Below are 13,174 nucleotides of genomic sequence, written 5' to 3' on the forward strand. Positions count from 1 at the left end.
GTGATCAAGTCACTAAATACTGTGCTCAGCAAATATTGTATGTTAGCCATGTACAGTGGTGGTCATGGAATTAGGCCGGCTGCCAAATTTGGATGAATATGAAGAACTAATGGCTGAAAAGGCTATCTAAAAGGCTAAAACTAATAATATGAAGAGTCTATTGCAATTTATCGGTGTTTTGTCATAACACAGGGCATACTTCTGTCACAAGGTCAACTTATCGGGCTATCGTGGCGGTCTAATGCCGTGACCGAAAACGGCAAATATAGAAAAACCTACCTAAAGTACTCGAAAGCGAAACTAGATTGTTCTAAATCTGTCTAAAACTTCGTCAAAGACGAACCCTAGCTTACACTACCAATCTACGGCATGACCTTTGTTCTTTATCACGGCCTTCATCCTCTTCGGCATCGTCGCGACGATCCGGCGGCACAGGTCGGCATCGATGCGACTCCAGGCCGCCTTGCATTCCTCCCACAGCTCAGCCTCGTTTTGCACTTCCTGCTGTTGTCCCGGTGCCGGGACAAGATTTCCCAAAGGTTTTCGATGGGGTTGAGGTCTGGGCTTTGTGCGGGCCACTCCATTACTTCGAACGGCTGCTCATCGAGCCATCGCTTGGTTGCTCGTGCGGAGTGTTTTGGATCATTGTCCTGCTGGAACACAGCAGTTTGGCCACCAAACAAGTCCGTTATGCTGGGTACCATGCAGTTTTGCAGTATCCCGATGTACTACTGGTGTTCCTTCCGCCCGTCAACACGATAGAGCCGGCCAACACCACCCGCACTCATGCACCCCCATATGATTATCCCACCGCCACCGTGCTTTACTGTGCCGCGGGTGCAGAGTGGGTTCAGCCGCTCTCCTCGTCGTCTGCGGACGTACTGAATACCATCCGAGTCCACCATGTTAAACTTGGACTCGTCACTCCATAAAACATTCGCCCACTGGTCAGGTGTCCAATCCTTGTGCTGCTTGGCGAACTGCAATCGCCTTTTTCTATTTTTCTCGCTGATAAAGGGCTTCTTTGCTGCTATTTTGCCATGCAAATCAAATTGTTGCAGACGTCTGCGCACCGTGCGCGCTGACACAGGTGCCACGCCATCTCCAGCGACTTCTTTCAGCAGTTTCGGTGCTGTTTTGAAGCGATCAGCCATTGACAGCAGCTTCAAGTGATGATCAAATCGATCCTCAGTCTTTTTTGGGGGGGCCAGGGCGTTTGGTTCGAGCAACAGAGCCCTTTCTTGTCGCCTCCTGAACGATCCTCCGGGCAGTTTGCGCCGACACACCCAGCACAGCAGCGATTTTTGAGGATGATGATCCATCCCTACTCATTGCCACAATGGCCTCTCTCTTCCCAACACTAATGTCTGCCTTTCGTCCCATGGTGAGTGAAATTGAAACAATTTCCACGTGCAGTTCTGGCTGCGACTTGTCAAATAGATATTTGAAGTTTCCCGGTGCCATTTTGGTCGTCCATGGTAACCGTGCGGTGCACGCGTGACGGCAATCATGGTTCAACTTGACTGTCACGTGGCCACAGCATTATGCCATGTGTACCGTACTGAATGTGTACCGTACTGAATGTGTATGCACATACTTAGTTTTTTTCCCAACATGTAGCCTCTTGTACGGGCAAAGCAAAATAAAAAGAAGAAGAGAAGAAAAACTAAACTAAAAAGAAGAAAAAGTAAACTAAAAAGGAGCACCCATTTTGTTAAGCCAGGGGCTGACTCACGCCTGGCATGAAAATGAGAGACTGAGAACTTCTCAGAAACTAGACATGATGACAACTGTCTAGCTGACCACTAGCTGTGCCTCTGCTCGGACCAGGTCGACAGGGGCATGGTCAAAGTGACGGCGGCGAATTGAGCGTGATCCACGGACACAGCGAAAAGCTTAGCATGCATCTGAGCGAACACACCATTTGGCTGTACGGCGCATGCCTCTTCACGGCTAAAGCACTTGCCAGCCTCTTTACCATGATGGCAGCTTCGTGGCCCATCCCCCCACAGGAAGAGAAGACCAGAGGGGTGAAGGAACCATGCTCGACGTGGAGAATTCTCTCCCCATACGCACGCTTCTACTCCCCTTCAAAGCTTCGGTACAGAGAGGAGAGGGATCTGGAGCGGTAGCTTGACGCATGGGGATAGAACACCCTTGTATCAAAGAATGCGTTTCTGCTATCCGTTCAGAACCCCCTCACTCTCAGGTCAGCGCGGGCATCCGGATCGGTGTTGGCGGTGCGTCGCTGGAGGACCTCACCGGTGAGAGGTTGGAGCTTCGGCTCCACCTCAACGTCACAATGCACCTCCTTCATGCATGAGGCGATAAAGTCGGTAGGATCGTTGTGACGCATATGGATGAAGCCGGAGAGTTTACAAATCTGTGCATGATCCACCGAGTAGCGTGCTCCACATGGGCAAGAAGCCGGCAGGTTGTCCAGACTCCAGTGGCCAACAATATCGCATGCGCACGTGGTCATGGAAGTCTGACTTGACGTCGAAGCAGAATCCGTGCTCAGCCACCGGTATTGTTGTGAGCGTGCTGGAGGCTCCCTTCTCTCTTTCCAACGCCATGGCCCGTACTTAGCGCATGCACTTTCGATTTTTTTTGCTGTCAAATCGCCTTGTTTTAGAGATCATGTCTTTAGGAAGAGATTTTGTCCAGAAATTTTGGTTGGATGTATGTATTCTTGAGGTTTGGCCTGTGTGGCCTAGTCCCATGGCCACCACTGTACATGTCATGTAAGTGGCCTGTGCGTGTGTGTGTGTGTTTGTGTGATTGTGTGTGTGTGTTTGTGTGATTGTGTGTGTGTGTTTTTCCAGTGAGGAAGTCCTTACTCTGTGTAATACATCCTACACAGAAGATGTAGTGCTGGAGATATCTGTTCCGGACCATAGTGATGTGTTGCAGGTAAACTATTGCTAGCTTGCTAGTGTACTAGCACACTATAAAGTGCACTGGTGTACAAGTGTACATGTGATACCATAGTATAACATTGCAGTGTACTGGTGTACTGGTGTAGTAGTGTACTGGTGTAGTAGTGCACTGGTGTACAAGTGTACATGTGATACCATAGTATAACATTGCAGTGTATTGGTGCACTGGTGTAGTAGTGTTGTAGGGTAACTTTTAGTTGTGTACTTGCCACTGAATGATTTGACAGTTCACTGTGTTGCACTGTGTTGTTGAAAGATATCACAATGGATAACATGTTTGCAACACCGCTATGCAAGAAACAGCTGTATAGCTAGATTTGTGATCACTACTTATAGCTAGAGTTTTGATTGTTTGAGGCTGCTGCCACACAAGTACTTCCTTGTTACTTGCATGTGTGTACGTGTGGAATGTATGTAATGTGTGTTAGTGTGTAGTACATGATATGAATCATTATCCACGATCATGAATTCTCATGAACGCGGTTCTCCACGATTGTGATCTGAAGGCAGCAGGTAGCATCTCTGTGGAGAAAGCTCTCCGGGCTGCAAAGTACAGATCGACTTGACTTGGCATTGTTGGCAGATGTCTGTGTGACAGGCTCAGCGGAGATACGAAACACTGTGTATTGTTATTGTTGTTATGAATAATGCATTCTCTCTCCATTCCTTTAAAAGTCAAGTAGTTTCTTTGACTGTGTGCTTGGCATCTTCCACTGTCAGGTGTTGTTACCAGTGTACAAGCCAACACCAGTACATACTGAAACACATGCAACGTCTCTTGGCAAGAGCAGCCAAGATCAGCCAGTGACTAAGCTTGGGCCCCAGGTACAGTACTAACTACTATTACATGTGTATGAGTGATTACCGTGTCGTATGCACAGCAGCCACAGTGTGTTATGTCAGTGATGACGATAGTGTATGTGCAGCCACAGTGTGTTATGTTGGTGATAATGATGGCTGTATGCCAACATGACTTCCAATACCATGTGCAATTTCATCTGCCTTCCCCAACTTTTTCCTGCTAGGAGAGCATTAGAGTGACATTGAAGTTTACAGCTCGCCAACAAGCTGCTATCAAGTCATTTTGTCTCATCCGCGACTTGAAGCATGCCATGAAATTTCAGGTTAGTATGGTGTGGTAGCACTTTTGCATGTGATGCCTGTCTTGTATCGAGTGCCACTGGTAGGATGGTTGCTGAATGTAGGTTTGACTGTACTTCAAAGTAGGTTTGTTGCTTCTTCGAGGGTGTGAATTGAAAGTGCTTAGTCTCAAACTTTTAATGGCGTGAGTCTTTGTTAAATTGTCTTTCCTGGTGGTGCAAATAATACAACTGGTATAGCACCCCAGTTTGCTATGCAATTCTTCTGGGATGCAAAGTGACTTCAGGAATCTGTCGCAGAAAACCTGAGGCTTGTCGTTAATTTTGATAGCACCGTGCAATGCACGGTGCATGTACATAGGTGCAAACTAGTAAATTGTAATACTGCAGTAATGGACCAGTTGAATTGTGGGTTTAACGGAACAAGTACCACACAATTCACGTGTTCGTAGGATTTCAGAAAGCTATTTTCAATTCCAGACAGGTAGCAAAAACTGATGTAAACGACCAAAGGAAAAATTTCAATTCCTCATCCGAGGAGGTAGAACGAAGTCTTGGCGAAAGCCCAAAGGAATAAGATTATCATTCTGTGTTTTTCTCTGCTGTTTGCAGATTCCTCTGTTTGCATATGGCGGGCATTGTGACATTCAGGCATTGGGTAGTCTACATAACAAACCTCTGACAAGGATAAAGTTGGGACAGGTATGTGTCACTTTTACAGTTTTTTTAAGTGCTCCAACGGGTCAATCGTTAGTGTTGTCTCCCTCTTGTTATCGCCACCACTGCTAGGTTGATTGTGTCTGTGGACGACTTTAACCTTTGTTGTGCCTGTGTCATTATTACTAATAACATTGCTGTAAGTTCCGTTCACTGAACTTGTGAATATTTGATACTTTGGGGCTGCCCACATACTAGTTTGTGCATGAAGTGTGTGGGTACAGTGAGGGCTATGTCCGTCCAGCCTGTGTAGTGTCACAGGAAGCGTGTGTTTCGAAGTCTGAAAAAAATGTTGAACGGTCTCTGCTCGCATGACAGCTACACCATAGCTCAGTGATTCGAGCATCGCTGGCCTCAAGCGAAGGTCCCGGGTTTGACTCCTGGTGGTGACGTCAATTTTTCTTCTTCAAAATTTTCCCTTTTCCATTCCCTCAACAAGTGAATAAGTACTAGTACTAGTTTTTAAAAGTTGTACTGGTTGTAATTGGAAAGTAGACGTGTTCATTCTGCTTGTGGATTGCAGTACATGTAAGTTATGTTGCGGTGGATGCAGCCAGCATGCTGAACGTGCTCTTACATAACGGGGCAACCTTTGTCCACCGTTCTATTGGGAGCTATGCTATTTGCGTTTCTTGCTATGTTGTTGATCTGGCACTAGCTTGGCAAGCAACGATCAATCAGTAAACTAGTTGTGGAGAACCGTGGAGAAAGAGATGGTTTTGTCAAGATCCTCTGTTTTGAAGGTAATTGTCCTTCTGTTCGTGCCTTTTCTGATGTGTTCTCTGCCTACCATGCATATAAGATTGGCAAATTACCCCTTTGAAGCCCACACTGCACAGTGGTACGGATATCACCCTACCAAAATTACTGTGCAGTGCACCCAGACGTAACTCGGCCATTCCTTGACTGAATCAGATGATCGAAAGGTCTGTCAACATTAGTATTTCCTCAGCTACCGGCTGAAAACCCCCGAAGGCGATCCGAGGTTGCAGAGCGGAGTCATGTCACTCAAACCAAATTCGCTCAGTACAGTCAACTCGAGCCCGTGCATTTTGAACTCACTTTTCGGGTGTTGGCCTTACAGTTCCATTACTAGCTGTCCGCACATCCACGCGTAGCTCACGTCATCGCAAAGGCAAGTTGCTCAGCTCTCATGTAAAACAAAAGCGATCTGCGATATACTTTGTTGTAATGGCTGAGGATTTGAGTTAGGCGCTCGCAATGCTGGCTTTGGAGCGGCCAATTGTGCTGCGGCTGTGGCCCTGTGGCATTCCTAATGGACTCCTGGAGTATAACTGGGTTCCTCTTGCCAAGAGTTTTCTAGAAAGACAAGATCACCAAAATTGGCCACAGGACACCAAAGTCACGATCGAATAAGTTATTAGGCTCACATGTGCAATGCATTTCTTGAAATAATCTTGGCCCTACAGTTTTATGAATGATCCGCGTTAATTGTTCTCGTACCTAAACACTGAAACTCAAGGTTGTCCGAAAGTGAAAATGAGGCAAGAAAGTTTAATAATAGCGGGCTATTTTCGAGAGATTCACGAAAATGCTTTTTCACATTTCATCTCAATCTTGCCTATATAAACTCAAAAATGATGTTTATTATTCTTCATTCCAGATGAGAAACTTAGTACGCTAGTACCGGCAGAATGTCTGACAGTATCTCCCGTTGATGCCATCATTCCTGCTGGAAAGTCCAAGGTAATAGTCGTATTGACTGTGGCTTAAGTTAGGGAGGTTTCATTTCACGTAATAACGTATGAAAATAACGTAGGGACTGCACTTTTTTTATACATAAAAATCCGGCTGCTTGGTTTCACTCTACGTGATTTCTCCACGACTGCTAAGCATGTCTTGTGACATGCTGTTCTTGGATCACACTGACTCGTATGATGGTGATCTTGTGAATTTTGCGTGTTACTGTCATTGCTCCTACAGCAATTCCTTGTGATCGTGGAGCCAGCTGCCTGTGGCAAGCACTCTGTCCTGGGTAGTCGTCATGACAGCGCATCACTGGCAGCGCTGTGTCTACACAGTGGGGATGAGCTGGCTCGTTGCCGATGGAGGCGGTAAGGAGAGGAGAGTTTTGATTTTGAGGGTAGTATCTGATGATAGGGTAGGCAGGAAGGCATGGGGATATGACGGGTGAACTGGCAGCTATATTCCATGCTTGTGACTATAAAAGTTTTCTTCTATTGTACTCCACACTGCCCTGGGGAGGACTGCTGATTGGCAGTTAGTTGTAGAACGTCAGTGCCATTGGTCAGTGTCGTGAAATGTTATCGCATGAGCTGATTGCCAAGGAACTGGTGGTATTAGACACATTTTATAGCGTAACTTGTAGTTCCTTGGTCCTTTTCTTGTCTATAAATTTTTGAACCTTTGTTATGTACATTTCTTTCACTAGCCTCTGTCGAACAGTCGGTGAGGTCTCCTCTACTCCTAATTCTCCTGGCCACACCTCCTCTTGCGCAACAGCTGATGATGATGGTGGTGGTGGTAATCGTTCACAACCGGTGTGTCCTGGACTCAGTAAAGCGGGTCTGCATCGTCCTGTTGCCGGTGAAAATCTTGAGCTTCGTGATTTGCAGAGTGAGTGCCTTGGCTGTGTTGTGTACATGTATATACTGATGTGTCACTGATAGATGATATTCTTGTTTTAGTGTGCAACTGGTGAGGAGAGCATGCAGACTTCTGTAAGCTGTGGACACATGCATTATCCAGTTCTTCATGTCAGCACTGCCATTTTTGTTGTCTATTCTGGGTCGACTGAAAGTGTGTTTACTAGTACCGGTATGTGTGTGTGCATGTGTATGTCCCGTATGGTGCAGTGGTATGTGCAGCGATTTCCAATGGATAGGCTGCGGGTTCGATTCCCGACGATTATGGTCACACACGTCTTTCGTCTCTTTCTCAGACTCCTCCTGACTTTTCTTTCATTCTCGATTACCAACAGCCAGTGCATGCCGGAGTATGTGGTGTGATGTGTTCGGGGAAAAAAATGAAAAAAGACCAAAAAGTAGGGATTCACTGGCCAGAAAAAAGCCACTTCATAGCTGTGTGGCTGAATAGTGTTGGTCTATTATTCAGCCTTGCAAGCTGTTGAATAGTGCAATCCCAGCACAAGTTGCTATGGCTTCTGCTGTAGCATCGCTATCATCGCCTCTGGCGATGGGCGTCCAATGGTCAAATGGTCAATGGCATGTGTGTGGGTGTGTCTGTGTATGTGTGTGATTGTGTATTTGCAGCCTATTCTGCGTCTGCTAGCCTCGTTGAGGAACAGCAATTGTTTGAGTCTGGTGTTCAACAACAAACTATACAAATTGTAGCAACACTCACTCCACCGCTTAGTGTTCCTGGCCGCAACACTGCGTCAAGAAAGAAGAAAGCTATCACAACGACTGCTGGCGATACACAAGCTATGGGTGACTTGTTACAGCAGCTAGGCAGGGACAGGCCTGTGGCAGAGTCTAATGGTGGAAAGTCTTTGAGGGCCATGCCAGACATGGAGCATGAGTTTGATTTCCAACAGTTCCCTCCATCACAACACAGCTCAACAGCAGTAGCAGCAGCAGCAGTCAGTACAGCAACAGCTACAGTCTCAACAACTGGGAAAGTACCGAACACCAGGTCTGGTACGTTGTGTTGGTGGATGTCCGGTATCCGGGTGGTATACAGCATATCTGGTTTATATCATTTTTGCTGGTCTCATGATAATAGAGTCTCACACACGGATGGGTTGCAGTGTCTGCTCTAGGATTGTAGGACAGCCGGGTACACGTGTACCTGGCGCAACCATTTCAACCGGGTCGGAGCCGGGTACACATGTACCTGGCGCTGTCTCACCAGCCGAGTCACATGCTTTAACTGGTTGGTTGGTTTATTTTAATTCGGACAATAAACGGGAACTAGGCCCAATGATATAAAGGTGAATGGATAAGCCGCATTTAGAAAAGAGAGGACAGGAATTAGAAAATTACGAAAGAAGAAGAAGTATCTGACACATACAGTCACATCTGTCGTAAGCGACCGCCCCTTGGTGCAAGAAAAAGCGGTTGCTTACGGCAGATGGTCTCTTACGGCAGATGTATGGTAAATCCGGCATACCAGGTATATGCTTCCATGTACTCAAATCGACGAGAATAATGTGATTTTTAATATCATTTTATTGGATATTCAACGACGACCATACCCGTATAGTACGCGTATGCGACACGGCAGTAGATCGACACTGCCTGGACTTGACAGCACAGCCTCATTACAGGCCAGGCGCCAGTCGATCGCACTTGCAAGACAGCGCATTTTCACACTTTGCAGTTGACAGCGCACTGGCAAGTACAGTTTCGCACCTTACTGAACCTGGGTCGCGGTCGCTTACAGCAGATTTGAATGCAGCCACCGTGCATGAAATCGCGGTCGCAGGTCGCGCACAGCAGATGGTCGCTCTGGACAGATCAGTTTGTATATGAAACCGTCGGTGCACGGAAAATCGGTCGCTAACGGTAGATGGTCGCCTACAGCAGAGGTCGCTAACGGCAGATTTGACTGTACAAGCAAGAGGGGGGGGGGGGGGGGTTATGCACTCTTGATACAAGCCATGTAGTCAGTCCTTTCAAAGTAACTAGTTCGAAAGTGTAAAGTACCAACCGGGTCACAGGTGACCCGACCCGGTACTATATTTTCAACCGGGTCCAAGCGCCGCCCAACCGGGTGGATTACCCGGCTCACCCGGCGCTGGAGCAGACACTGGGTTGATAATGGTTTGATGAAGCAGCACTAGTAGTTCCAAAAGTACAGTATTGGCCAAAGAAATCCAACTTCATAACTAAAATAGCGCCGGGCACTGCGCAGCCCTAGCACTACACACACTGGTCTGTGCACTCGAACGCAGCGCTACTTTATTCATGAGGTTGGATTTCTCTCGCCAGCACCGTACATGCACATACTAGTACATGTACATGTGCTGCAGTTCTGCAGTAGTACTTTTGATCTGACTTGTGTCATGTATCAGTAGTCAGCATATGATCAAGGTATTTTGTGCTTTATGCTATGCATACTCTGCAATTATACCGTTTTGCATGATTTCTTTGTGTATCACCAACACACCGCTGCATGCCTGCATGAATTGCCTGTATGCATTTCCCGCATGTACGTATGGTGTGTGTGTGTGTGTGTGTGTGTGTGTGTGTGTGTGTGTGTGTGTGTGTGTGTGTGTGCGTGTGTGTGTGTGTGTGTAGCAATATCAAGTTCATCATCGAAACACATGACTGATGCTGATTGGTTGCTGTCGCCGACCTTAGTCACATTGAAACCCGTTGGGCATGGTAAGGCTATGATAGTTACAGCTACTCTCACTTTTCCGGGATATCCTTACTTTAGTTACTTGGTGCTACATTGCCGCTTGTCACGTGTGTAGGTATGTGTATGTATATGTGTATATCTCTATACATCTAGAATGGTGTCTCTGCTGACTTCATGATCAAGTACGTTGCTTGAATTTGAGTGTGTTTCTGAGTTATGTTCTTTGCTTTTACAACTAGTAATACATGTAATGTGCAGGCATATGGCTGCGGGGATGTTAGGAGGGTGCAGCCACCGACAGTCTTGAAAAATCGAGAAAAAACTCTTGTTTAGACATGTACATGTCTGCATGACGTATTTTATAATGTAGCTGGTATATGATTGTAAATGTACCCCCCCCCCCCCCTTAACAGTCTAGCTACATGCCTGATGTTGCATTTCCCTATGTGCTGTGCTGTGTTCTATCATGTACTGCTCCCCTGCTCTGCTGTACTGCTGCGTGTGTGTGTATGTGTGTGTGTGCGCACGTGCATGCATGTGTGGTGTGACAGGGGAGAACGCAGGTACTATCAAGATTCAAAACCTATCTAACCAGCCATGCAAGTAAGTAGCTTGATTGGTATCACACTACATGTATTACCAAGAGTAAATAAGCTCCCAAGAGTGTGCAACTCTGCATATGGGGTCTCCGACGGCGAAAACTCACATCGCGTGTTTCAGGTACGTTTTGTACTGCATACAACTAAGGATAGCGTGCCCGCAATCCGAAATGCTGCCATGATTATGTTGGCGAGTTGCATAACCGCAGTGAGTTTCTGCCAGGGAGTGCTTTTATTGTTACTCCGCTGCGCGCTAAAAACAGGCTGGAAACGTACGACTGGGACACTACACCACGTGATGTGTGTTTTCGCCGTCGGCAAACCCCATAGAAAGGGTATCAGGAGTGGCACACTCTTGGAGGCTTATATACTCTTGTTACGGTGATGTCAATTATTATGCAGCAGCAAACTGCCAATAGTCCTGAAATCAACACTGTTGCTGTTCTGGTGATCGCTGTGGTTGGGATTAATGCTAGTACATGTAGTTCCTTGCTATGTTTCACTAAGTGGACCAGTTCAGAGCTTCTCCGGCACATTCTGTTGTAGAAACTATTGATTTCTGTCTTGTTACTTTTGTTGTTGTTGTGCCATGTGCTTGCATTTTCATTTTTTCCCGTTTGTGTGCGTGCACGCGTTTGCGTGTGTGTGTGTGGGGGGGGGGGGGGGGAGGGGGGGGGTGCGTGTGTATGTGCGTGTGCATGTGTGTGTGCGTGCGTGTGTGTGTGTGCATGTGTGGCTGGTGCATGTGCTGGTTGTGATTTCTATTTGTAGATTCGGTGTTCACTGGCCTGGTTATTTGCTACGTGTATCACCAGACCATGGCATTGTACCGGCTCGGTAAGTTGACTTGTGCGCGCGCACGCGTGTGTGTGTGCATGCGTGTGTGCGTGCGTGTGTGTGTGTGTGTGTGTGTGTGTGTGTGTGTGTGTGTGTGTGTGTGTGTGTGTGTGTGTGTACTAAGTTAGTATACATATACATGTACTGTACCTATATACCTACATGCATGCAAGTGGTTTGTTGTTTTGTTTTCTGCTGTTTGTTTATGTGTGGCCAGGGGCAGCCTAGCTGTGTCTGTGACGTTGAAAGTGTCAGCTGATATCTCCTATCCACCAAGCACTACACTAACGTTTACGTGCGGGCAGACAAGGAAGGTAATGCTGTGCTACAGATGAATGTGTTCCGGCTTAGGAGAACTGTTTGTAATCATATGATCCGAGATTTTTCTAGTTTGGTTATCGCCAACCTCTTTCGGTCAGTCCATTCAGTATAGTACGTAGAGATGCTTCCCAGATGCAATGAAAGTTTATTATTATGAAACTATACAAAAATTCGCAGACACCAACACATCAGACATCAATTGCAAGCACCAGCAAGACGAAAGAAACCATACTACACTTCCGGACACCGGCAAAAACAGTTAACAAGACTTGTTGAGCCCTCCAGATAATTGGAAATTATCAGAGGAGAGTCAGTTGTTGAATGATGCAATTTAAAGGGGAAGTTCTTTCAACAATTGTAGTCTTTGGGGTGCTGAGTCGAATGGTCTTGGTCCGAGGAAGCTGAGACGCTCCCGTCCCCCTTTATTCCCAATCGAACTCGCCACTTCTACCGAAACTGGGTGACTGCGCCCTGCCCTACTACAGTCAGTTTCAAAAAGATTAGCAATCCTGGTGATCGCCCGGGGAGTTTGCCGTCTTACCGTATGAGCGATCGAGCGCTGCCTGGAAAAACTCACTGTGAACTCGAAGAAATATTCCGCGCGAAAGCATGAAAAATGACAACTCACTCAGGTCGATGTCGGTACAGTCGTGTACGTCTGGTTCACAACAAACGAGTTCTTCCTCGTATCGATTATGGAGTCAGAGAGGACATGTCGAAAGTGTAGTAAATGCCGAGGCTGACGAGCGGCATGGGTCCCAATATGTTTTGTGACCAAATAGTTTCTTTGAGCTGCGATGCAATTTACTCTCACCATGTGACGAAAACGACATCGACACAGACTCATACCCAAGGCCATGACTTGGCGAAGCTATCCGTATGACTTCGACAACATTTTGAGAAAAGCAGACGCCTGTGGAAGCTGATACAATGTAGAAGTCGGCGTTGACTTCTAAATTCAAATAAATTGGCGATCTTGAAATACTAAAATAATTCTCAAAAAGAAATCGATCGATGTGCCGGTGTATTCAACACGTAGCTACAGCGCAATGACTTCCGTATTCACTCACACCGTTTCAGTGTTGTGGGTGTGTTCACATGGCGTGAGCCAGTCAAGTGTCAGTCAGTTCGGGAGGAAGCGGGAGCTCCAACAACAACAACAACCGTGAACAACAACAAGTCTGCTTGATCACCAAAAAACAATGAAAAAAGTGTGAGTTGAAGATGGGTTAGGATTTGAACTCACAACTTCATGGTCAGCAGACAGCATCCATAACCACAGGGTCAGAAAGGAAAAGATAAATCGTGGGTTTTGATAGAAAAAGCGATACTGGCTTCCAGGGCAAATTGTAAA

General features: G+C 46.5%; 1 protein-coding gene across 1 annotated transcript in view; it reads left to right on the forward strand.

Annotated features, from left to right (window-relative positions):
* The window catches only part of LOC135809024 (mucin-12-like), a 51,971-nt gene that overhangs the window by 18,687 nt on the left and 20,110 nt on the right, over positions 1-13,174 (forward strand). The window contains exons 17-29 of the mRNA XM_065322282.1: positions 2,826-2,913; positions 3,660-3,764; positions 3,965-4,063; positions 4,652-4,741; positions 5,415-5,499; positions 6,381-6,463; positions 6,701-6,831; positions 7,170-7,354; positions 8,011-8,397; positions 10,000-10,086; positions 10,615-10,666; positions 11,434-11,499; positions 11,717-11,813. Coding sequence (XP_065178354.1) covers positions 2,826-2,913; positions 3,660-3,764; positions 3,965-4,063; positions 4,652-4,741; positions 5,415-5,499; positions 6,381-6,463; positions 6,701-6,831; positions 7,170-7,354; positions 8,011-8,397; positions 10,000-10,086; positions 10,615-10,666; positions 11,434-11,499; positions 11,717-11,813 — 1,555 coding nt within the window. The remainder of the gene's footprint in view (positions 1-2,825; positions 2,914-3,659; positions 3,765-3,964; positions 4,064-4,651; positions 4,742-5,414; positions 5,500-6,380; positions 6,464-6,700; positions 6,832-7,169; positions 7,355-8,010; positions 8,398-9,999; positions 10,087-10,614; positions 10,667-11,433; positions 11,500-11,716; positions 11,814-13,174) is intronic.

Source organism: Sycon ciliatum, chromosome 2 (assembly GCF_964019385.1).
Source record: "Sycon ciliatum chromosome 2, ocSycCili1.1, whole genome shotgun sequence".
Classification (NCBI taxonomy): Eukaryota; Metazoa; Porifera; class Calcarea; order Leucosolenida; family Sycettidae; genus Sycon; species Sycon ciliatum.